Genomic DNA, 26,945 nt, shown 5'->3' with positions numbered 1-26,945 from the left:
CCTTCACGCTGTTACAGAGTGGTAGTCACGGCACCACACCAGCGGAGAAGTTGAGCCTCGCGCTTCAACAGCCTTAGTTGTTGCCGAAATGTAGCCACTATACTGTTAACTTTCTGCATCTATGTCATATCGCTGAGCCTACCTTAAAAACCCTGGTCTTGGTTAAAGAGGAGATAAAACAAAAAGCTCTTGAGGTAGGAAAGTGGAAGGGTTCTAAAAAACCTTTTGATGGGAGATCTCATTGGGGAAAGGAGTCAGGGAGATTACAGGGTGTCAATTAACAGCCACCTCACTCATTAGACCACTTATCAACCCCTATTTACAGTCTTCTGTGGTGAAGGGCTAATGGATAGTGTTTACCTCCGTGGCTCCAAGGGTCTCGGGTTAGGGTCCATTGGGGCCAGGGCCACTCAGGATGCAGGTATCATAGGCCGTGGCTCCCCTCTTCCATTTGTCACCAGACAATTTGGGTCAGATTCATTCTGGGCACTAGCGGTTCTGGGGGGGCCCAGTGCCCCTGTGACAACAATTTTGGACCCCCTTGTGGCCCCCCTAAATGTGGAGTATGAAATTATTTTTACATAACAAATTTTTGCTGTCGTTCTTTTTTTACATCCGTTAGTAGACAGTGGCAACGATGATGATTATGAACATGGTCTTTTGCCTGCTAATGCCTGCAATGCAGTGAAGAAAACGATATGACAACAATAACGTCTAATGTAACTGGCCCCTCTAACAGTACACCTGGCCCCAGCTTGGCCCCCCCAGTTGAAATGGTCTAGAACCACCACTGATTCTGGGTCATCTCATTACAGTTCACAACAGAGGTGACGATTTCGATTGTATATGTACCTCTCTAAGGATCTTTGTGTGACCTGATTGTACGTTAGTCATAAACTAGAATGGAATATATTCTAGGTATGACCTAATTGTTCCTTGAGTACTCCAGAATATATTCGAGTGAGACATCTTCCAACTGTGATTACACTTGTGCCATTTGACAGAAGATCACACATAAAAAATGTTGGTCCATTAAACCTATTGAATACTTTCAATGCCCCCCCTACAATTCCTTAGACAGAGTTGAAATGCCATGAACCCAAGGTCAGGGGACAAGTTAAAAAAAAGTTTCCCCCTGCACTAACAAGAGCTCAATAAGGCAGGTCATTTTTTATTTATTTCACCTTTATTTAACCATATAGATGTAAAGTGGTTGTTCCACTGGATATCATAAGGTGAATGCACCAATTTGTAAGTCGCTCTGGATAAGAGCGTCTGCTAAATGACGTAAATGTAAATTAACCAGGTAGGCTAGTTGAGAACAAGTTCCCATTTGCAACTGTGACCTGGCCAAGATAAAGCATAGCAATTTGACACATACAACAACACAGAGTTACACATGGAATAAACAAAACATAGTCAATAATACAGTAGAACAAAAGAAAACAAAAAGTCTATATACAGAGAGTGCAAATGAGGTAGGATAAGGGAGTTAAGGCAATAAATAGGCCATGGTGGCGAAGTAATTACAATATAGCAATTAAACACTGGAATGGTAGATGTGCAGAAGATGAATGTGCAAGTAGTGATTCTGGGGTGCAAAGGAGCAAGATAAATACAGTATGCGGATGAGGTAGGTAGATAGATGGGCTGTTTACAGATGGGCTATGTACAGGTGCAGTGATCTGTGAGCTGCTCTGACAGCTGGTGCTTAAAGCTAGTGAGGGAGATATGAGTCTCCAGCTTCAGAGATTTTTGCAGTTCGTTCCAGTCATTGGCAGCAGAGAACTGGAAGGAAAGATGACCAAAGGAGGAATTGGCTTTGGGGGTGACCAGTGAGATATACCTGCTGGAGCACGTGCTACGAGTGGGTGCTGCTATGGTGACCAGTGAGCTGAGATAAGGCGGGGATTTACCTAGCAGAGACTTGTAGATAACCTGTAGCCAGTGGGTTTGGCGACGAGTATGAAGCGAGGGCCATGGTGGGTAGTGTATGGGGCTTTGGTGACAAAACGGATGGCACTGTGATAGACTGCATCCAGTTTGTTGAGTAGAGTGTTGGAGGCTATTTTATAGATGACATCACTGAAGTCGAGGATCGGTAGGATGGTCAGTTTTACGAGGGTATGTTTGGCAGCATGAGTGAAGGATGCTTTGTTGCGATATAGGAAGCCGATTCTAGATTTAATTTTGGATTGGAGATGCTTAATGTGAGTCTGGAAGGAGAGTTTACAGTCTAACCAGACACCTAGGTATTTGTAGTTGTCCACGTATTCTAAGTCGGAGCCGAGTAGTGATGCTGGACGGGCGAGCAGGTGCGGACAGTGATCGATTGAATAGCATGCATTTAGTTTTACTTGCGTTTAAGAGCAGTTGGAGGCCACGGAAGGAGAGTTGTGTGGCATTGAAACTCGTCTGGAGGTTAGTTAACACAGTGTCCAAAGAGGGGCCAGAAGTATACAAAATGTTGTCGTCTGCGTAGAGATGTATCAGAGAATCACCAGCAGCAAGAGAAACATCATTGATGTATACAGAGAAGAGAGTTGGCCCGAGAGTTGAACCCTGTGGCACCCCCATAGACTGCCAGAGGTCCGGACAACAGGCCCTCCGATTTGACACACTGAACTCTATCAGAGAAGTAGTTGGTAAACCAGGCGAGGCAATCATTTGTGAAAACAAGGCTGTCGAATCTGCCAATAAGAATGTGGTGATTGACAGAGTCGAAAGCCTTGGCCAGGTCGATGAATACGGCTGCACAGTAATGTCTCTTATCGATGGCGGTTATGATGTCGTTTAGGACCTTGAGCGTGGCTGAGGTGCACCCATGACCAGCTCGGAAACCAAATTGCATAGCGGAGAAGGTACGGTGAGATTTGAAATGGTCGCTAATCTGTTTGTTAACTTGGTTTTTGAAGACCTTAGAAAGACAGGGGATAGATATAGGTCTGTAGCAGTTTGGGTCTAGAGTGTCACCCCCTTTGAAGAGGGGGGTGACTGCGGCAGCTTTCCAATCTTTGGGAATCTCAAACGATATGAAAGAGAGGTTGAACAGGCTAGTAATAGGGGTTGCAACAATTTCGGCAGATCATTTTAGAAAGAGAGGGTCCAGATTGTCTAGCCCGGCCGATTTGTAGGGGTCCAGATTTTGCAGCTCTTTCTGAACATCAGCTATCTGGATTTGGGTAATGGGAGAAATGGTGGGGGCATTGGCGGGTTGGTGTGGAGGGTGCCTGGCAGTTGACCAGGGTAGTGTTAGCCAGGTAAAAAGCATGGCCAGCCGTAGAGAAATGCTTATTTAAATTCTCAATTATAGTGGATTTATCCGTAGTGACAGTGTTTCCTAGCCTCAGCAGTCGGCAGCTGGGAGGAGGTGCTCTTAATCTCCATGGACTTTACAGTGTCCCAGAACATTTTTGAGTTAGTACTACAGGATGCAAATTTCTGTTTGAAAAAGCTAGCCTTAGCTTTCCTAACTGCCTATGTATATGTGTTCCTAACTTCCTTGAAAAGGTGCATATCACGGGGGCTATTCGATGCTAATGCCACAGGATGTTTTTGTGCTGGTCAAGTGCAGACCGGTCTGGAGTGAACCAAGGACTAAATCTATTCCTAGTTAAAAAAAATTGAATGGGGCATGCTTATTTAAGATGGTGAGGAAGGCACTTTTAAAGAATAGCCAGGCATCATCTACTGACGGGATGAGGTCAATGTCATTCCAGGATACCCGGGCCAGGTCGATTAGAAAGTGTTTTTTATCGAGCGTTTGACATTGATGAGGGGTGGTCGTTTGGTCGCAGAATCAATATGGATGCAGGCAATGAGGCAGTGATCGCTGAGAACTTGATTGAAAACAGCAGAGGTGTATTTGGAGGGCGAGTTAGTTAGGATGACATCTATGAGGGTGCCCATGTTTACGGCTTTGGGGTTGTACCTGGTAGGTTCATTGATCATTTGTGTGAGATTGAGGGCATCAAGCTTAGATTGTAGGATGGTCGGGGTGTTAAGCATGTCCCAGTTTAGGTCACCTAGTAGCACGAGCTCAGAAGATAGATGGGGGCAATCAATTCACCTATGGTATCGAGGGTACAGCTGGGGGCAGAGGGAGCTCTATAGCAAGCGGCAACAGTGAGAGACTTGTTTCTGGAAAGGTGACTTTTTAGAAGTAGACGCTCGAATTGTTTGGGTACAGACTTGGATAGTAATACAGAACTCTGCAGGCTATCTTTGCAGTAGATTGCAACACCGCCCCCTTTGGCAGTTCTATCTTGGCGGAAAATGTTATAGTTAGCAATGGAGATTTCAGGGTTTTTGGTGGTTTTCCTAAGCCAGGATTCAGACACGGCTAAGACATCTGGGTTGGCAGAGTAAAACAAACTTAGGGAGTAGGCTTCTAATGTTAACATGCATGAAACCAAGGCTTTTACGGTTACAGAAGTCAACAAATGAGAGCACCTGGGGAGTGGGAGTGGAGCTAGGCACTGCAGGACCTGGATTAACCTCCACATCACCAGAGGAACAGAGGAGAAGTAGGATAAGGGTACGGCTAAAGGCTATATGAACTGGCCGTCTAGCACATTCGGAACAGAGAGTAAACGGAGCAGGTTTCTGGGCACGATAGCATAGATTCAAGGCATAGTGTACAGACAAAGGTAAGGTAGGATGTGAGTACATTGGAGGTAAACCTAGGCATTGAGTAATGATGAGAGAGATATAGTCTCTAGAGACGTTTAAACCAGGTGATGTCATCGCATATGTAGGAGGTGGAACAACATGGTTGGTTAAGGCATATTGAGCAGGGCTAGAGGCTCTACAGTGAAATAAGACAGTAATCACTAACCAGGACAGTAATGGACGAGGCATATTGATATTAGAGAGAGGCATGCGTAGCCAAGTGAACATATGGGTCCAGTGAGTGGTTGGGGTGACTGGGGACACGGCGATTCAGACAGTTAGCATGCCGTTGCTAACAAGCTAACAGTTAGTAGGCCGGGGCTAAACAAGCTAGCAGTTAGTAGACCGGGGCTGGCAAGCTAGCAGTTAGCAGACTGGGTTAGCAAGCAAGCAGTTAGCAGACCGGGGCAGGTAAGCTAGCAGTTAGCCTTTGGGGGACGTCACGATGGGGGTAAGTCTGTTTTTGCCTCTTCGTGCGGTGGCGTCGATACGAATTAGTAGGGTTAGTAGGGTTCCAAGTAGCTCTAGGTAGCTAGCAGGTTGCGGTTAGCAGAATGGGCCTTCAGCGGACGTCGCGCCTGAGGGGCCTGTTGGAATCCTCAGGCAGATTATGTCGGTATTCCAGTCGTAGAGGATCCGCGGGGTTCCGTGCCCCGTACTGGCAGTAGAAGGGAACCGGATATTGTTGCCCAGGAGTTGGCTTCGGTGGTAGCACAGGAGCCCTGGCCGGGCTAGCTTCAGGCTAATTGGTGCTTGCTCCGAGATGGAAACGCTAGCCAGGAGTAGTCACCCAGGATTGCGGTTAGCTAGTTGCGAAGATCCAGATGAAAATGTTCAGAGTTTGCGGTGGGAATCCGGGGATATGGAGAAAAAAAATATATGTTCTGGTTTGAGTCAAGTTGTTCGAACTGGAGAGAGCTTTCCGAGCTAAAGGTTAGCTGATGACCGCTAGCAATGGTTTGCTGACTGATAGCTGGTAGGTAGTTAGCTGGCTAGCTTCAGTTGAGGGATTCCAGATCCGAAGTAAATAGAAATACTTTAGAAAAAAAAAATACAGATCCACGCCAGATTGGGTGAGGTGGTTTGCAGGAGAGTATTTTGAAGTTGAGGTTTAGGAAAATATTTTTTAAAGATATGCGAAGAAAAAGATGTAAAAAGATATATACAAGGGACACGACAGGACAAAGACGTCTGACTGCTACGTCATATTTAGAAAGGAAAAACACGAGTAGACTAAACATCTACACACCTGGCCATAGTAGGAAAAAATAAATAAATAGCTAAGGATGGAGAATGGAGACACAAATTCGACTGGATGGAGGAGGACCTTAGCGGAGATACAAAAAAGCCAATGCACGTTCTTTCAATGGCTTTGGATGCGTGGTGAAACTGGGCCACTTACGTTCTTGAAGCCTCGGTAGAGGATCTGCAGCTCCTTGCGGTTGAAGCGGGTCAAAGCCTCCAGTTTCTCCAGACCCTCGGGGCGATGGCGGACGGCCGACAGCTCCAACTCATCTTCCACGCTGTCTGGAGAGGAGGAAGAAGGAATCTGACTCATTCAGAACAATTCAACACAATTGGCTGCATTTCACCCATAAAAGAAAAGTGTGTCCTGTCCTATTCAGTAAGTTTTGCAGTGCTACACGGTGTTCTAGAGCCCACAAAGATCTCACAGCACTGACTCGCCCTCTAAGAACAGAGATTAGCAGTGTAGTTTACACTAGCCAGGTTAAACAAAGCATTATACGAAACAATAGTGCTCTACCATATGCTAGTTTGTGTTAAAGCAGCAAGGTTAATGGAGTTAATATGAATGTCAAACACATTCTAAACATGCTAATTCTGGATCCTTAAGTAAGCACAGCACTGCAACTATTGTGAAACCAGTTACTTCACAGGCTATATTGTTATATAATTCTAGGGATAGCATACCATTACCATTCCAGCATAAAAGCAGGTTCTTTAAAATGGCTGCTCCGAATCAACTCTCCACCATCGTGAGCCAAAGGAGTCTATAGCCACTTTGAAATGTTTGATTATTATGGGAGGAGCAAATGAGGATACGAATAAGTATTGGAACCAGCCCACCTGTCGCTGTTATCTAATATGATCATTTATCACCCATGTTGCTAATGCTATCCCATTGAAATGCCAATCACGCAAAAGCCACTGTAATGTCTTAAAGGCCTACAGCCAGGTGAATCTCAGCCACACATTCTCAGGAGGGGTAGAATATAGGCTAGTAGTGTACGTTCATTGTCAGTTTAGCCATACCCACATGATGTTCCCTACAATTTGATGTTATTTGACATTAGCCTTAAGGTTAAGCTTCAAGCACACTTCCAAAGCCAACCAATCGAGGAAGATCTTTTCACATCCTTGCTTGGTCCCTCCATTACAAAACCCCCAAACGCTTGGCGGTGTCCCGATCTCTCCTCACTGAAATATCACAGCAGAGGTAATTAGCGTTATCGAAACCCAGGAACAAGGGCCCTCTGGCAGGGAGCCTCCTCGAGATGGGGGCCGTTGAACTCGGAGAGGCGCTTTAATGGGCCTGTAATGATGGCAGCCGCCGTCTCGGGCCTGTCAATGCCAGTGGTTGTCCTCAGAGCCGAGCAATTGAAAAGTCTCTCTCGCACACACTCACCTGAGGTATGCCAGCGTCTCGCCACCCCTCATTAGCCCTGAGAGGAGTCTTGTGGACGGTGGCCAAAATGCTACGTCTCTAGTCTGTATTGGTTTAACCTGCCGAAGAGCTGGTGTGTATGTGTGTGTCTACAAGCATCAATAGGATAGGGAAGACACTCTCATAGCTCATATGCTGCCAATTTCAGAGTTTGCCTTTGATGTTGGTGAAAACCCTATGCTCCCACTCCAAAAGAATATAGTATCTTGTGATCAGGTTTATTATGCTAATGACAAGGTGCTCGTCATCCTCAGATTGCTATAATCAAATCCTGCCATCCCTCACACTTTCATTCACACTGTCAAGTCAATCACACACAAAGGCCATGGTGAGTCTGTCCAGAGCACTGAGCGTGTTGGCACCACACGGTGAGGTAAGAAACTGCGTGACGGTGATTCTTCAATAGAGCTATGGAGTCTGACTCTACAGTTAGCTGGTTGGATGGTGAATGGGGGACACACAGGAATACACAGACAGTGACAATCAGACAACCCAGATTAACGATTCACCCGTTTCTACTGACTCAGTTATGATATAGTCATAGGGTTTCAATTCATGTTTGTGTTATTTAATAGACAAAGTACAATAAACAGGTGGGTTGTAAAAGACTTCAAACTTAGCTTAACACTTCGCCTTCAGTGTCTAACCCACTTCATTGACATCTTCCATATTGGCATTTGCATGTCTTTTCCCATGCATCTTATTTCTCATGACATTAAGGAGCTCACACAGTGAAGTTTGAAATTGATTTGAAAAGGGAGGGATTAGACTTTGGTATTAGGTCCCACATTTTTTTGTAGAATCTAAAGTAAGGATTAGGTCTCTAAAAATGTTTCCTTAGTGGTGCCTCTGGCCAGTGGCCAGCCACATAAGGACACCAGAGAACAGACTGGAGAAGCAGTGACTGCTGGCCCGAGGTTCCTTTTAAAAACCTCACTGACTGTACTACAACACCACAGAGTAAAGGGTGGGAGGTAGGATAATATTTAGGAGGAGGAAAGAGAGGTAAAGGGGGGAAAGAAAGAAAAAGAGTGTGAGAGAGATGTTCTGAGAGAGAGAAAGATGTTCTGGGAGAGAGAAGGTTGTTCTGAGAGAGAGAGAAAGTCACTTGCTTTGGCTACTGACAGATTACTTTTTGGCGGCGGAGCACGGTAAGAGCTTCATTAGTTGAGTTTTGACGCCGCGCCTGTCGCCGTTCTGAGGGTAGACATAACCTAGGACAAACAGCATGGTGAGTGTAATGTTACCCTGACAACCGACGGCTGCTGTGCATGCTGGGAGACTGAAACGGAATGGAGTGCAAGCTGTGGAGATGAGTTACTGTCACAAACGGCTCTCAAGACAACACTGGACGGGAGTGCATTTACATGCCATGTGTAAACATTCAGAGTCAGCACATATATTCCTCAAAGGAAAATGAAGCATCTCAATTCTGGGCGCAAATTATCAAAGTGCATTCATCTCATGTCAATTTATTAGTGTGCAGATGCAGCCTATATAAGACCTTGTTCAAGCAGCTTGGGCTCACGATAAGTCATTCAAGTATTGAAAAAATACTGCAATGCAGTAACTTTGCTATTACAACACTGGTACATCAAAGAATCTATCTACTTCAGTATGGCACTATTGTATAATTTTTAATTGTATTTATTTAACTAGGTATTTCGTCACGGTAAATCAGCTCCAGAGTTTTATGTTTACTGTATTTATATTATATAATCTGTGTATTGACTTCTGTCTGTATTCTGTTTGCACATTGTCAATTGCTGGCATTGCCCACCCCCTGAAAGCAATTCTAGGGGAAACACTGACTGTAGAGATTCAACTCTTATCAGTCATTTTGATCTCCTATTGCAACGTCTGCTCCATGGAAACCAGTCAGTATGTTACATTACTTATTAATATACTGTAGTATTGTCTGTCATCACTGTAAGAGTGTCTTTGAATACAATCTTGAGCACATGACCTCAGGTTGCACTTCAAATTTCTAAACTTTTTACACACACAGTCAAGCGTATCGCTTCACAAAACACACAGGGGCCCATATTGTACTTGCCACTGTGAGCAATATTATACACTGCGTGCACAATTATTAGGCAAGTGAGTATTCTGATCATTGTTTCTATTCACATTTTCGAACTCCAAACCATATAAACCTGAATGCTTATTGGATTTAATAATTTTCAGGTGATATGTATTTGTGTAATGAGGGAGGGTGTGGCGAAAGTGAATAACACCTTATATCAAGGTGTGCATAATTATTAGGCAGCCTCATTACCTCAGGTAAAATGGGCCAAAAAAGAAATTTAACTGAGACTGAAAAGCCAAAAATGTAAAATGCCTTTCAGACGGATGCGACACTCTTTAAATAGCTAAACTATTGAGGTGTGACCACCGGACATTCAAACGTTTTGTTGCGAATAGTCAACTGGGGCAAATTGACTGCAAATTGACTGCAAAAGACTTGAGAAGAATTAAACGTTAAACTACCAGGAATCCATTATCCTCCAGTGCCACCGTATTCCAGAACTGCAACCTACCTGGAGTGTTCAGAAGTACAAGGTGTCAAGTGCTCAGAGACATGGCCAAGGTCAAGAAGACTGAAACAAGACCACCACTGAATAAGATTCACAAGTTGAAGCGTCAAGATTGGGCAAAGAAATACCTGAAGACAGATTTTTCAAAGGTTTTATGGACATGAATGAAAGTGACTCTTGATGGATCAAATGGATGGGCCCGTGGCTGGATCAGTAATGGACACAGGGCACCACTTTGAGTCAGTTGCCAGCAAGGTGAAGGAGGGGTACTGGTCAGGGCTGCTATCATTGAGGATGAGGTAGTTGGACCTTTTTGGGTTGAAGATGGACTGAAACTCAACTCCCAAACCTCACCTGACTTAAATCCTATTGAGAACTTGTGGGCCCTTCTCAAACGTGAGATTTACAGCGATGGAAGACAATACACCTTTTTGAACAGCATTTGGGAGGCTGTGGTTGCTGTTCAGCGAAAATTGATCGTGAACAGATCAAGAAACTGACAGACTACATAGATGGAAGGCTCATGGCAGTTATTGAAAATAAGGGTGGCTATATTGGTCACTGAATATTTTTGAAAGGCCAAAAATGTTATACAATTGTCATTTTGTGTTACTTATCTGTTACACTTCCTCTAAAAATTGAGAATAAACAAGTGAGTTGAGAGAAACTATTTTTGTAATTTAGTTGCCTAATAATTCTGCACACTAATATATTTCCCTGAGAAAGACAAAACTCACTTTTCCTTTGTTAAACATTCAAGTTTGAGGTTCAATAACATTTTGGATTGACTGAGAGCATTGTGTTTGTTCATCAATAAAATTAATCCCGAGGAATACAATTTGCCTAATAATTGTGCACGCAGTGTACATGACTGACAAATGGATAATGTTCCACGTAATCCACTCTCGCAACAGCATTGTGTCAACACAATTTCTACCCACTCAAGGGGATCCAAATGCTCAATCTTTATGATCGCTATAGCGTGTAATATAAAACCCTACAAACATTATCTACTTAGTGTTCTAATGGTGCTCCGCACTCAACATGAAAGTCTTTAAATAACACGTTTAAGAGTCCTCTCTTACAAGCGCTAAAGTTGTTTCTACCCTCTTGCCAGAGGCAGTGCTGAAAAATGTAGTCCAAGGCTTTAAGGTAAGCATGGGCATGAGACAAGCTCTCAAATGATGTCGTTCATCACTCACTTCCAACACTTGTAATTCCAAGACAGCTTTGAAGTTAGGTATAAAGAATAACAGCAGTGATAGAATGTGTTGCGTGTTTGTGAGGAACACACAGTGAGGACTCAGACACACTGACATCCTGTGGATGGGAAATCTATCGTGGCGAAAGAGGCATCACTTTATTGGGACTTGTTCAGTAGGGGGCTACATTTAGCAGGTTGCAGATCGAAGTACACTATGTAGAGCTTATAATGGTCTGACACAGCAGTATGTGTGACAATGGTCAAACACAGCAGTATGTGTGAATTATGACATACAATGTATAGTTAGACTCTAGAATATACAGCGCATTCGGAAAGTATTCAGACCCTTCCCTTTTTCCACATTTTGTTACATTACAGCGTTATTCTAAAATGAATGCAAAAAAAATTCTCAATCTATACACAATACCCCATAACCGAGGCGAAAACAGGTTTTTGGAAATTTTTGCAAATGTATTAAAAATAAAAAACAGAAATACCATATTTACATATGTATTCAGACCCTTTGCTATGAGACTCGAAATTGAGCTCTGGTGCATCCTGTTTCCATTGATCATCCTTGAGATGTTTCTACAACTTGATTGGAGTCCACCTGTGGTAAATTCAATTGATTGGACATTATTTGAAAAGGCACACACCTGTCTATGTAAGGTCCCACAGTTGTCTTGAAGGCACACTTAACCAGCATGGCTACCACAGCATTCTGCAGCGATACACCATCCCATCTGGTTTGGGCTTAGTGGAACTATCATTTGTTTTTCAACAGGACAGTGACCCAACACAACTCCAGGCTGTGTAAGGGCTATTTTACCAAGGAGAGTGATGGAGTGCTGCATCAGATGACCTGGCATCCACGATCCCCCGATCTCAACTGAGATGGTTTGGAATGAGTCGGACTGCAGAGTGAAGGAAAAGCAGCCAACAAGTGTTCAGCATATGTGGGAACTCCTTCAAGACTGTTGGAAAAGCATTCCAGGTGAAGCTGGTTGAGAGAATGCCAAGAGTGTGCAAAGCTGTCATCAAGGCAAATGCCAGCTATTTGAAGAATCTCAAACATAAAATATATTTTGATTTGTTTAACACTTTTTTTGATTGCTACATGATTCCATATGTGTTATTTCATAGTTTTGATGTCTTCACTATTGTTTTACCATGTAGAAAATAGTAAAAATAAAGAAAAACCCCAGAATGAGTAGGTGTGTCCAAACATTTGACTGGTACTGTATGTTTTTTATATTTAACAAATGTGCAAAAATGTTGTTTTTCATTATAGGGTACTGTGTGTAGATTGATTAAGGGAAAAAAATACAAAATTTGATCAATTCTAGATTAAGGCTGTAACGTAACAACATGTGGAAAAAGTCCAGGGGTCTGAATACTTTCTGAATGCACTGTAAATATAGAAGCTGATTAATGACATTAATCTGGTTTGTTCTTCGAGACAATATCCATCGAGGCCAGTAACCTGTGTGAGCTATGTCGCAGACAATCTCGCAGACACAATCGCCTCCTCCTCTAGCATGATGTCAGACAATTTTATTGACCATACGGTCAGATGTCTTGCGTTTGTCATCCATTCTTGTTACCACACTGACACACACGCTTCTGCTGACTGGCAAGGAGAAGTCTGTGTGTCCTCGCTAAAGACAAAGCGTGATGGCAGTTCTTTGGAGAGCATACATTTATGTGGAACGATTAAGGTAGTGCAGTGACAAGACTTTATTAGCTCTGTGTTTCAACTAGAAAATGTTTTAAGCAGTGGTGGCAAGGGTAGGGGGGTGCATTGCTACTAGCGTTAGCACAATGACATGCTAGCTGTTCTCATAGACTTCCAGTCATTGAGCCAACGACTATCCATTTAAAAGTGCGTCTAGGCAGAAATATATATATACTGCATATACAACGTTTTTGCAGCGGTGGCAAAAAACAAAGCAGTGGGCCAAATGAACGTTGCTAAATGAATCTCGGGGAAACACTGAGAAGCTCCACTAAAAGCTAAAGGGAATAGTAAAGTAAGTAATGTGACTACTGTGGCCAGTATTGACGACATTCAAAGATAAGATTTGTCTGAAGTGAATGTGCTTATACGAACATATAATTGCATGTTTTGTTATTTTCTGGAGCTGTGCAGTAAGGGAATAAGTGTCTGACTTGAGAAATGGCAGACAACAGTGGAATTAATGTAGGGTCTGAGTGACGCGGCCCTTAATCAAGGAGGAAAAGAGCATGCAGCCAGTGTGTCTGGAGGAATACATGCCCTTTGTTCCTTTATTGACTAAATGGATGTGATATGTAGGGGACAGCTTTGACTATGAGTTGGCAGGGGTCACAGTGACTGCTTCCTTTCCACTGAATTGTCGAGCCAAGTTCGTAGTGTGACATACAGTATTAATGATACGCAAAGGTCAAGTGTTGTTGTCCTAACCAAGACACTGTTATAATATGGACAAACTGGGGACCCAGCATTTAAAATCATAACGCAGCATAAAAACACAACATGCACACTGCTGCCATTTCATACTTTTGCCTTCTGTGAAAAAGTAAACAATACCTGGAACAGTTAGTTAACAAATAGATTGACACAGTGTTACAGGAATGGTAGGTTGTTAAGTGCAAAGCTCATCAAAATGTTGGAGCATTTTACTTTGATCCAGTCTCTCATCAATAAAGTGGTTGCCTTAAATATTTTGCCCTAGATGCAAAATGAGGAATGAGTTCCGATCCCGTCAAGGGTTATAAGGAAAGGCAATAAATGCCCCAGAAAAACAATTACCAGGGGATGCTATTACTTTGCGGCCCGACAAACACAAAGTATACAGTTATGCTGAAAGAAAAAAGGATGCCAGAATAGCACTATTCCCTACAGACTGACTTCGGACGCATCAAATCCCAACTGCTCAATTTCATAAAAGTATGACATTCGCAAGAGTCTTTTTTCCTACAGTAGAGCTAGTGGTTACGATTACACTCACTACCATCAATATGATATATGGCCTGAAAAACATGGTTTAATTATTTGATAGATTAATAGTATGTACAAACTCAATTGCCTTTGTTTCAGTAGACAAATAGTTAGACATAGTTGCGAATACTTATAATCAATTCATAGTTAAATAGCATTTTTCTGCTGAAACAAACAATTCGATGATTTCTGCAGCTGTGCTTGTGTAGGTCCTATTGTTTTGTTAAAAGGTGAAGGGTAGGGTTACCATAGTTCTGAGGGGCCCCATGCTAACGTTATTCAGTACACATACAATCCATTATTTTGCTGGCTGAAAGTTCCCTCACATACAGTAGCTTATCTTATAAAGTATCAGTAGTTTATTTTTGCAGTTTATTTCTTACATTTAAGCAGACAATGTATTTTCCCTCAGATTACTTACAAGCTGAGATGCGGTATACCAAAGGCATGACAAAGTCCAGATCAGGGAATCGTCCTGAACCTTTCCACGATGAAGAGTATTCTGGGTGAATGTCCTATTATCAAAACAGACAAAGTATCATGAAGAGGAAACATAATTCCCTTCCAGCTTTTCAATCTTAACATCCCTCATGTAAAGCTCGGACCTTCTCATGACTTGCATCAAACCCCATAGGTTACCCTCCCCTAACAACATCCCTTACAAATATCCCCCAAATAGTCCAATATTACTGGATCATCAAACAGAGATAAACTTCAGTTAGGCCTTACAGTGCTCTGTTCAGAAAGCCTTTGTTTCTCATGCCTGTCAAGGTCTTACCCTGGCATGAGTTAGCGTCAGATCCCAGACATTATGTTCGCTCTGTGGCGTCAGGAAGCCGGGATAAAAAAAACATGCCACCATTTAGAGGACCTACAACTTATCATCTGGCGACACACCTGCTAATGTTACAGGCAATCACACTCGTGTGTCATAAGAGCCTTTTCGTAGGTCTGTGGATCTCTTAACCGTGCCTGGAATGTCGTTCCATTACGGTAGATGACAGGTTCACCGTAATTACCGTAACCCGTGTTGACCTGAGGATATCCAGGCCTTGTTTGGTGATAATGCGGTCCGGTCGTTAACCAGAGGAAAGGAAAGGAAACTCCTCTTGGGTGATGAGAAACCCAGTTGAATAATTGAGTGCAGTCATTAACAGGTGACCATACTATACCATATAGTGTCCACTCCAAACACGGAGGTAACGTTAGCTAGCTAGCTGCTGGGAGGATGTCATGTCATTTGACAAGTGGAGACATTTTTTCCCCATATCATTTTTCGTTGGCTACAGCTAGAGATGCAGGTTCTATTTGGTTAGCTAGCAAGAAATGTGAATAACTTTGCTAGGTAGCTATGCTGAACTTGAACAACTTATCCACAGTTAGCATATATCTTAGTTGTCAATCAAATGTATTTGGCATTGATCAAATGGACGGGCAGGCAGGCAAGCACTCAGTTGACAAAATGTGGGCTGGGACAAGCATGTATTGGCAGGCAAGCTGCAGAAAGGCGAACAGGCTACTATTCCCCATTGTATATCAGCGCAATTTTGACGGCCAACTACAAGCTGAAAAAGTTTGAGGGTTTATCTACTGTTCCCTCGTTAGACTTTAGCTCATCTCAATCTGGCTAACATTAGTTGTTGATTTTGTTGTTGTTGATGTGCATAGGCAACTGAGGGAGAGAGCCAACCTCCATGGTTCTTTGATCAATAGGATTGTAAAGTTCCCAAAGGTATGAGGACCCTTGGTATTTACATATTTACAGAAATCCATTCAGGTGCATTTTGTGGCTTTTGGTGAATGCTTTCTAATGATCTAAGGTCGTGCTGTTGCTACTGCCTGTAAACACACAGTCCAGTTCAAAGTGAATGATGGCAGGCCCATGTGGCAAATGGTTTATTTGCATATAGGCCGACTGTAGCTCTGATTGGCTATGGCGCACCGGTCTGTGTAAAGTACAGTCCTATGCAAGACAGGTGATTTTATTAGTATTTATTTACTGCAGTGTCTATTAATTGTCCGAACACACAGCCGCTTTCCCACTCTATATTGCTATAAGATTTTCACAAATGCCTTACTCCACGTCAGGGGTTCCCAACATTCTTTTCACTCAGGCCCATCTACCAGCATTGGGGAACATCCCGTGTGCACCATGTCTATTTCTATGGGCACTGTTCATGAAACAAACTGTTCACACACACTTGTTGGTTTAGACTTAGAGAATATTTTGTCATGAGCTGCAAATACATTTTTGTAGGTTTAAAGCTCATTATCTTGCAACTCTATACATTTTGCCATGTCTAATGTGTATTAATGTGATATGAGTGACTCAAACATTACAACAACAATAGGCTAACAAAACTTTGCTAAAAAATTGTTTGCTGACATGGGCTGGTTGATCTGGACATTTCTGACAAGTTATAAATAGCTCTAAGGTTTGCAATGACTGACATGACAAGAGGAAAACTGATGATGAACAAGCCAATGTGAAATTGCACCTTGTGCATTATACTATTACAACTTTCAAGTCCTTGCCGATGACAAGCAAATAAAGAAAAACCCTTTATTTTAGTGCCTTCCTTTTTTTTCCACTCTGTCATTTAGGTTAGTATTTTGGAGTAACTACAATGTTGTTGATACATCCTTAGTTTTCTCCTATCACAGCTATTAAACTGAAAATGTTTTAAAGTCACCATTAGCCTCATGGGGAAATCCCTGAGCAGTTTCCTTCCTCTACGGCAACTTAGTTAGGAAGGACGCCTGTATCTTCGTAGTGAATGGGTGCATTGATACACCATCCAAAGTGTCATTAATAACTGCACCATGTACAAAGGGATATTCATTGTCTGTTTTTGTAGGTGCCCTTCTTTGCAAGGCATTGGAAAATGTCCCTCGTCTTTGTGGTCCTTTTGTTATATTAAAAAATAATGTTAAACACTTAATGCACACAGAGTGAGTCCATGCAACTTATTTTTTGACTTAAGCATATTTTTACTACTGAACTTATTTAAACTTGCCATAACAAAGTGGTTGAATACTTAACTCAAGACATTTCAGCTTTTCATTATTAATTCATTTGTAAAAAATTCTAAAAACAGAACTCTACTTTGACATTATGGGGTATTGTGTGTAGACTAGTAACAAAATCTAAATTGTATCTATTTTAAATTCAGGCTGTAACAACAAAATGTGGAAAAGGTCAAGTGGTGTGAATACTTTCTGAAGCCACTGTACATGAAGAGAACAAACGGTCATAGGGCTAACACGATTTGAACGGCAGGTCAGTATCAGTTCTTTCTCCTTCCTGGTTGCTTGTGCACTAAGAGTGAAAAGGAAGCCTGGTCGGAACAAACCATGTGTTGTGATCTCACGACATACGACACACCACGGCACACTCTAGTTGACACACTGAAACCTGAGCCAAACTCTAAACTGATCTTATCTCCACCTCAACCATCTCCTTATTTAGTCTCCATTGGGACCTGGCAAGACAACAGAAGACCGAAGCAAGAGTCTCGTATTCACAGTAGGCAAAGCAACATTCTGCCATTGTCCACTTCTAAGGAAACATATATGGCCTTCCCTGTGGCTCAGTTGGTAGAGCATGGTGTTTGCAACGCCAGCATGGTGTGTGCAACGCCAGGGTTGTGTGTTCGATTCCCACGGGGGGCCAGTACAAAAAAAAAAACGCATGAAATGTATGCATTCACTACTGTAAGTCGCTCTGGATAAGAGCGTCTGCTAAATGACTAAAATGTAAATGTACATATAAAAGTGTATTGAAAAGTCACTCTACCTGTCAGTATTGCGATATGTGACAAATGACAATGAGTGTGAAAGTGTTCTACGGGCATTGAACATGTCAGGATGGCCAATGTCACAACAGAGTCTGGGGAAGGTTATTGCCAGAGAACTTTATTGGACCGGCAGTCGCAAGGTATTGATGTACCAGTCAAAAGTTTGGACACATTTACATTTTAGTCATTTAGCAGACGCTCTTATCCAGAGCGACTTACAGTAGTGAGTGCATACATTTCTCCCCGTACTGGTCCCGCGTGGGAATCGAACCCACAATCCTGGCGTTGCAAACACCATGCTCTACCAACTGAGCCACACGGACCTACACATTCAAGGGTTTTTCTTTATTTGTACTATTTTTCTAAATTATAGAAGAATACAAGACATAAAAACTATTAAATAACACATATGGAATCATGTAGTAAACAAAAAACTTTTAAACAAATCTAAATATTATTTATATTTCAGATTCTTCAAAGTAGCCACCCTTTGCCTTGATGACAGCTTTGCACTCTCTTGGCATTCTCTCAACCAGCTTCATGAGGTAGTCACCTGGAATGCATTTCAATTAACAGGTGTGCCTTGTTAAATGTTAATTTGTGGAATTTCTTTCCTTCTTAATGCGTTAGAGCCAATCAGTTGTGTTGTGACAAGATAGGGGTGGTATACAGAATATAGCCCTATTTGGTAAAAGACCAAGTCCACATTATGGCAAGAACATCTCAAATAAGCAAAGAGAAGCGACAGTCCATCATTACTTTAAGACATGAAGGTCAGTCAATGCTGAAAATGTCAAGAATTTTGAAAGTTTCTTCAAGTGCAGTCGCAAAAACCATCAAGCGCAATGATGAAACTGGCTCTCATAAGGACCGCCACAGGAAAGGAAGACCCAGAGTTACCTCTGCTGCAGAGGATAAGTTCATTACAGTTACCAGCCTCAGAAATTGCAGCCCAAATAAATGCTTCACAGAGTTCAAGTAACAGACACATCTCAACATCAACTGTTCAGAGGAGACTGTGTGAATCAGGCCTTCATGGTCGAATTGCTGCAAAGAAACCACTACTAAAGGACACCAATAATAAGAAGAGACTTGCTTGGGCCAAGAAACACAAGCAATGGACATTAGACCAGTGGAAATATATCCTTTTGTCTGATGAGTCCAAATTGTTATTTTTGGAGGTGTGATGGTGCTCTGCTGGTGACACTGTCTGATTTATTTATTTAGAATTCAAGGCACACTTAACCAGCATGGCTACCACAGCATTCTGCAGCGATACGCAATGCCATCAGGTTCGCGCTCAGTGGGGCTATCATTTGTTTTTCTACAGGACAATGACCCAACACACCCCCAGGTTGTGTAAGGGCTATTTGACCAAGAAGGAGAGTGATGAGTGCTGCATCAGATGACCTGGCCTCCACAATCACCCATCCTCAACCCAATTGAGATGGTTTGGGATGAGTTGGACTGCAGAGTGAAGGAAAAGCAGCCAACAAATGCTCAGTATATGTGGGAACTCTGTCAAGACTGTTGGAAAGGCATTCCAGGTGAAGCTGGTTGAGAGAATTCCAAGAGTGTGCAAAGCTGTCATCAAGGCAAAGGGTGGCTACATCGATGAATGTCAAATGTAAAATATATTTTGATTTGTTTAACACTCTGCAATGAGTAGGTGTGTCCAAACCTTTGACTAGTACTATATATGCATATATATGCGTGTGTGACAGGGAGAACAATGTAACCCAAGTGAGAATGCAAGACGTAGTATGGATTTCAAATTGCAACCCAAGTTCCAATATTGGCGGGAGCATATTTTCTTTAATTCTGCTTTCCGGGAGGCAGTCAGTAGGTGTCTGCTATAACACCAATCAATCCACATGTTCTTTCGGAGTTGAAATGAGGATGAACAGACTATTCCTTAGCAGATGGTAATGAACTGAAATTACACAGCAAGAGACGGAGTATGAATGCAAACGGGAGAGTCCTGCAGTCTGGGCAATGGTAGATTTAATAGGTTTTGGTTCAGTCCTGTGGAAGAGGTTGACCAGCATGAGATTGGTTTGACCTGCTCTCCCGCCATTTTACCGACATCACTGGTGCACCTGCTTTTCCCAGCACATTCCTGAGATTTTGGAGAGTTGGATCTGATCGCCCCCAGATTGACAGTTAGTATAGCAGTTCTGGCGGCTTCATAATTAGCCACTCAGAAGCACATCTGCTCATGTTTGGGGATGAGCCTCACTAATTTTCCACTTTTTTTTCCTCCAGAATTTAAAAAGCAAAATCATGTCAGGTAAGGCTTAGCTAATAATATCAAAATGATGGTGATTAGGCGCGAAGCCAGATCTGGTGGAGAGGCTTGAAATGATTTTAACCCACATAGGTGCCGTGGGAAGTAGTGTTCAACTGTTGCACCCATAAATATTTCAACCACCTGCCTCTCAGTCAGATGGAGAAATGTTGCTGGTGAGTCCCAAGTGGATGGAGATCTGTCTTTGGTTGGTGAGGTTTCGTGTTTGAAATTTGATACAATCCTCTGGCTCCAGAATAACATTTCTGTTCATCTCCAGCCACCAAACTTCAACAAATGCCTCGTCATTACAATCCAGGACGCGAAAGTGGACACACCTTCACTTATAACCTGGCCCAAGCACATTTTAGAGTCTAGTTTCCAAATGTCATTATAAAGCAGCAACATCCAGGTACGGTCAGAGACAGAAATGTGTACACCCACCACAGGCAACACGTGCCATAATTTTTACTCGGGAATATCAAAGCTCTGCGGTCAATGGTGCTGCTCCACGAAGCAGGTGAGTGCAAACATAAACACGGACCTTGTGCCTTCAAGACCCCAAGCTGTTTTATCTGAGGGCAGAGGCAGCCGCAGGGAGCAGACGCCTTCACACACATATACAATGAGACCCCTGTCCTTATTGAATGTTGGAGCAGCACATACTGTATAAGGCCATAGACAGCTTAGTTGAGGCATGCCAAACTGACGACTCAAAAGGAGGCATTTGCTTTTACAGGCAGTGGAAAGGGGGAAATCTATTTGCCATTGTCTCCACTGTCAATCTGAATATTGACCTTTTTAAAGTCTAGCTTTTTGGAGACGGCATGCAAATGCTCAGTGCCAGAAAAAAGCCACGTCCACTGACAACCACTGGATCTTGTGTACAAGATGGCTGTGTGTATGTGTGTGTGTGCAATGTTGGCATTCCAAGGTCTAGTTTGTAGGAAGGGGGTGCGACCAAGTCGTACCTGTGGGGCCGTATTCCGATAGTCTGCCTGAGTTTACGTTTCCTGAGGAGTAATAGATTCCCTTTGGCCCTCTCACCGCCACATATATTTGCAAATGATCCAACACAAATGCTAGACCACAGCTTGACACCAGAATACAATACAACCACTGCCAAACAATGGACATCCGTCAAATTACTTCTCTGCATCGGTGTTGTGTCTGATGTACAAAGTCGATTGAAGATGGTACTTTCGACCACACTCTTGACTACCTAATGGGGAAGGCTCATTATCTCCCACATAGCCATGGAAAAGATGGGGGACGGTAGATACAAATAAATGCAGCCATTCTTTCCCATTTGCTACATCACAAACACAAACTTGCCTTAAGATTGCAGTCTGGGAAAACAATATTTCATTGCTGTTATCTAATAAATCAGTAGCATCTATACTGAACAAAAATATAAAACGCAACACTCAACAATTTCAAAGATTTGACGGAGTTGCAGTTCATATAAGGAAATCAGTCATTTGAAACAAATTCATGGGGCCCAAATCTATGGATTTCACATGACTGGGCAGGGGCGCAGCCATGGGTGGGCCTGGGAGTGCATTGGCCTACCCACTTGGGACCCAGGGCCCACCCACTGGGGATCCAGGCCCAGCCAATCAGAAGGTGTTTTTCCCCACAGAAGGGCTTTATTACAGACAGAAATACTCCTCAACACCCCACCTCTCTCCTCTCCCCTCTCCCCTCTCAGTCGATCCCACAGGTGAAGAAGCCGGGTGTGGAGCTCCTGGGCTGGCGTGGTTACACGTGGTCTGCGGTTGTGAGGCCGGTTGGACGTACTGCCAAATTCTCTAAAACAACTTTGGAGGCGGCTTATGGTAGAGAAATTAAATTCTCTGGCAACAGCTCTGGCGGACATTCCTGCAGTCAGCATGCCAATTGCAAGCTGCCTCAAAAAAAACTTCACATTTTGGAGTGGCCTTTTATTGTCCCCAGTTCAAGGTGCCCCTGCTTAATGACCATGCTGTTTAAGCAGCTTCTTTATGTGCCACACCTGTCAGGTGGATGGATTATCTTGGCAAATGAGAAATGTTTATTAACAGGGATATAACCAAATTTGTGCACAAAATTTGACAGAAATACGTTTTTTGTGCATATGGAAATTTCTGTGAGCTTTTATTTCAGCTCATGACTTTATATGTTGCGTTCATATTTTTGTTCAGTGCAGTTCCATGTTGCTGGCTCTGAGGACTGCAGTGGAATGGCTTTGGATAGGAAGGCTGGTCATTGTTTCCGTGAACCCCGGCCACATTGGCAACTCATTTTCACTAACAACAATAGAGCCAACTGTTCGTGCAATGGCCTTGGTTATTAAAGCAATGCACAGAATTTTTTTTTTTTTGTACATTTCCTATCAGAACTGTCAGTCCATTTGTGCTGTATGCAAATCTTTGCCACTGTTTAAATGCAATGCTTTATGCTGTCAGCACAAGGTCCACTCCAGGTGAAGTAGCCTAAACTGTGGTGGCAGAGAGAGTAGACAGGGAGAGATAGGCGAACAGTCAAAAACCATGTTTCAACTATTGGCCATGTTGCAAGGTAAGATGTCTCAATTACAGTGTTGGTCAGCACACACTAATAAAGCACAGGTGGTGAATCAGAGCTAAATCTGGCTTAATAGTCAGCATTCACTGGCATCAAATAGGGGACCATTATGTACTAAAAGGCACACTTGGTCAACAAAATGCCGATAGATAATTTGTTCGTTCGACACGGTGGGATCTTTGTGTGTCGTTAAAATTAATTATGCGATAAATGGCGGAGGTGTAAAGGGGTGCGTAACTGGTGGCAGGGAAGTCAGACGCAGGAGAGCAGAACTAGGTAGTAGCCGGAGCGGTTTAATCCAAAAACCAACGGCATAAAAATACAACAGAATATGGGTATAAAAAAACCCGACGCGCACCAGTAAGTGCACAAGCACTTACAACAAACAATCCCACACAAAGACATGGGGGGAACAGAGGGTTAAATACACAACAAATAATGAGGGAAATGGAAACCAGGTGTGTAGGAAAACAAGACAAAACAAATGGAAAATGAAAAGTGGATGGACGATGGCTAGAAAACCGGTGAAGCTGACCGCCGAACGCCGCCCGAACAAGGAGAGGAAACGACTTCGGTGGAAGTCGTGACAGGAGGGAATGCCTTTAGGCGCAAATATTGATACAATAGCTATCATATTGAAGCAAACAGAGTCACCCGGTGATATGGTTTGGTCCTCCCACTACGACTCGGGAAACTATGCAGTTTATTACATGCTGACCAGACTGGACCCGTCGCATGCGCGAGCGTCGCAAAATAAATTTAGAAATCCATGTTATTAAATTATTGCACCCACACTGCTCGCACATGCCAACGAGCATCTGCAATGCCAAGGGCTAAAATAGAAATCCTTTCTATTTCTGACGCAGATCGTGCTGAAAGTCCTGCCTCTCCCATCTCCTCATTGGTTTATAGAAGCAGGTACCCACGTGCCATCTTCTCATTGGTTATACCCACGTGGGTGATTGAAAGACGAATTGTTTTGCCAGGAGTCGTGGTAATACTATGAAAGTTTAGATGCCGATCACCATATAAGTTCAAAGATGAAAAAGCCTGGAAGGAGGAGAGATGACTAGAAACGATTCGCTTGGCCGTTTTATGTGTGGATTAATTGTCGGAGTAGAGGACTTTGTGCATTTCAGGTAAAATAACAACTCAATGTTTATATCCCAGGACAAATTAGCTAGCAACAGCAAGCTAGCTAAATAGGACAAATTAGCTAGCAAGTGCAAGCTAACTAGCTAAATTGCCATACATGTTTAATGCTTTTCAACCTGTCCCCAAAATATTGTCATTGGTTCAGAGTTTGTTTTCATATTTTAACCTGCGTGTCGTGATCGCGTTTGGTGTAGGGGGACAAAATAAATGTATGCACGATAGCGCACGGTTTGGGTTCCGTGTTAGGCTACAGACGATTCCAATAAATATTCTGTTGACATGATGATCGAAGCTTGACAAATAAATATTCTTGCTCTTATCCATAATAATTTCATAATGTAGACTAGCCTACCCACACAGCCTACCCGCACTATCGGTGAGCTGTTGGCTAGAGCGCACGCGCGATGACCAAAGTAGGCACATTTGCTATTTAACGCAACAGTTTTTTGTGACTAAACTATCGGTAGATTTGAAAATGCGATGGAAACACATTGAACTTTCGATTTTTATTCAGTACATGAAAACTTAAGAGAAAAAGTAAATTGTGTACACTACACACTGTTTTTTATCTGCAACAAGTCTGTTCGGTAGAAACACCACTGGTTTTCTTTATGCAGATTTTTAAATATTGACATGATAAAACTGTCACCAATTGGATGGACACCTAGCTACTACTGTAAGCAATGTTTTTTGTGCATTAAAGTTCAAATGTGCAGCTTTTCCAAAAAAAACAGTTTTTTAGCTGTACCAGAACGCCAATCATTTACTTTGGTTAGAACTCTTGAAAAAGTCAAGTCGTCCCTAAGCTGTTTTTTCCCCATTCTTAAACTGATACGGGCATCACAAAGTGTTGTCCTTTGCTATTATGGACAATGAGTGACTGCATTTCGGGGTGAGGGATTTGGTGACAACATTTGCCCACTGACAAAGAAAGGATCAGTCTATAATTTTAATGGTAGGTTTATTTGTGAGAGACAGAATAACAGAATAACAACAAAAATATCCAGAAAAACGCATGTCAAAAAGTTTATAAATTGATTTGCATTTTAATGAGGGAAATAAGTATTTGACCCCCTCTCAATCAGAAAGATTTCTGGCTCCCAGGTGTCTTTTATCCTGTTGGGGCTCGGGGGCAGTATTGAGAAATTTTGAAAAAAATATGTGCCCATTTTTAACTGCCTCCTACACCAACTCAGAAGCTAGGATATGCATATTATTAACACATTCGGATAGAAAACACTCTGAATTTTCTAAAACAGTTTGAATGGTGTCTGTAAGTATAAAAAAACTCATATTGCAGGCAAAAACCTGTGAAAAATAGATTAAAAAAAAATTGAATTTTGTGACTGTACTATTTAGTGTCATTGTTTTATAGATACCATAGTGAGAAAGGATTCATTTCGCAACTCCTACGGCTTCCACTAGATGTCAACGATCTTTATAAAGTTGTTTGAAGCGTCTATGATGAACAGAGACCGGATGGCAAGGAAGAGAAGTTGACCTCCCTGGGATGTCGTCACTTCATTATTGGCTGCACCTGCGCAATCATGTGATGCGATACATTTTTCAAAGACGTTTTTCAAGACACAGGAGAGGTCGGGTTGAAACATTACTGATGTTTCACGTTAAAAATGGCTCTAAAGATTGATGCTAAACAACGTTTGACATGTTTGAACAATGTAAATATTTTTTTTACTTTTCGCCGTGACTCCCCCCCCCCCCCCGCGCTACTTTTTAGTAGCCTACCGAAGCGCTAACAACATGGAACAACTTGGAGTTATTTGGACATCAATTATGAACTTTGTCAAAAGAAACCACATTTGTAGTGGACCTGGGATTTCTGGAAGTGCCAATGGATGAAGATAATCAAAGGTAAGGGAATATTGACAATAGTAATTTTGATATTACATGGTTACAAGATGGTGCTAACCTGTATAGCCTAGCCTATTGTTCTTAGCACAGCACCCGGTTTATCGCAAATTGTGATTTCCCAGTAAAGTTATTTTGAAATCTGGCATTGCAGTAGCATTTACGAAATGTTAAACTATGAATATTTGAATGACAATAATATAATTTACCAATGTTATCGAATAGTAATTTTGTGATTTGTAACGTTGTTCACCGGAAGCATTTGAGAGAAAAAAAAAATCTGATTTTCACCGCTTCGGTAAAATGCTGTTTTTGGATATAAATATGAACTTGATGGAACAAAAAATGCATGTATTGTGTAACATAATGTCTTAGGAGTGTCATCTGAGGAAGATTGTCAAAGGTTGGTGCATAATTCTAGCTGGTTATCCGCTTATGGTGACGCCTGTCTTTGAATTGACAAAACATTACACACAGCTATTTTCAATGTACTCTCCTAACATAACCTAACTTTATGCTTTCGCCGTAAATCCTCTTTGAAATCGGACAATGTGGTTGGATTTAGGAGATGTTTATCTTTCAAATTGTGAGAAATAGTTGATTGTTTGAGAAATTGAAATTATTAGATTCTTGCAGTTTTTGAATTTCCCGCCGTGGTCTCTTGACAATGAATCCCGATATCGGGATAAGATCCCCAACAGGTTATACAGGTAACGAGCTGAGATTAGGAGCACACTCTTAAAGGGAGTGCTCCTAACCACAGCTTGTTACCTGTAAAAAATACACCTGTCCACAGAAGCAATCAATCTATCAGATTCCAAACTCTCCACCATGGGCAAGACCAAAGAGCTCTTCAAGGATGTCAGGGACAAGATTGTAGACCTACACAAGGCTGGAATGGGCTACAAGACCATCGCCAAGCAGCTTGGTGAGAAGGTGACAACATTTGGTGCGATTATTCGCAAATGGAAGAAACACAAAAGAACTGTCAATATCCCTCGGCCTGGGGCTCCATGCAAGATCTCACCTCGTGGAGTTGCAACGATCAAGAGAACGGTGAGGAATCAGCCCAGAACTATACGAGGGGATCTTGTCAATGATCTCAAGGCAGCTGGGACCATAGTCACCAAGAAAACAATTGGTAACACACTACGCCGTGAAGGACTGAAATCCTGCAGTGCCCGCAAGGTCCCC

The 26,945-nt window shown here is 42.4% G+C and overlaps 1 protein-coding gene across 2 annotated transcripts in view; it reads right to left on the bottom strand.

Annotated features, from left to right (window-relative positions):
- LOC106577616 (Kv channel-interacting protein 4) overlaps positions 1 to 26,945 on the bottom strand; it is a 299,837-nt gene that overhangs the window by 28,357 nt on the left and 244,535 nt on the right. For both annotated transcript variants that reach the window (XM_082965117.1, XM_014155831.3), the window contains exon 2: positions 6,074 to 6,198. In XM_082965117.1, the coding sequence (XP_082821243.1) occupies positions 6,074 to 6,198 (125 nt within the window). The remainder of the gene's footprint in view (positions 1 to 6,073; positions 6,199 to 26,945) is intronic.

The sequence above is a fragment of the Salmo salar genome, chromosome 18, assembly GCF_965601325.2.
Source record: "Salmo salar chromosome 18, fSalSal1, whole genome shotgun sequence".
Taxonomy (NCBI): Eukaryota; Metazoa; Chordata; class Actinopteri; order Salmoniformes; family Salmonidae; genus Salmo; species Salmo salar.
Note: the sequence above shows the minus strand (reverse complement) of the source record. Positions and strands in the feature narration are given on the sequence as shown.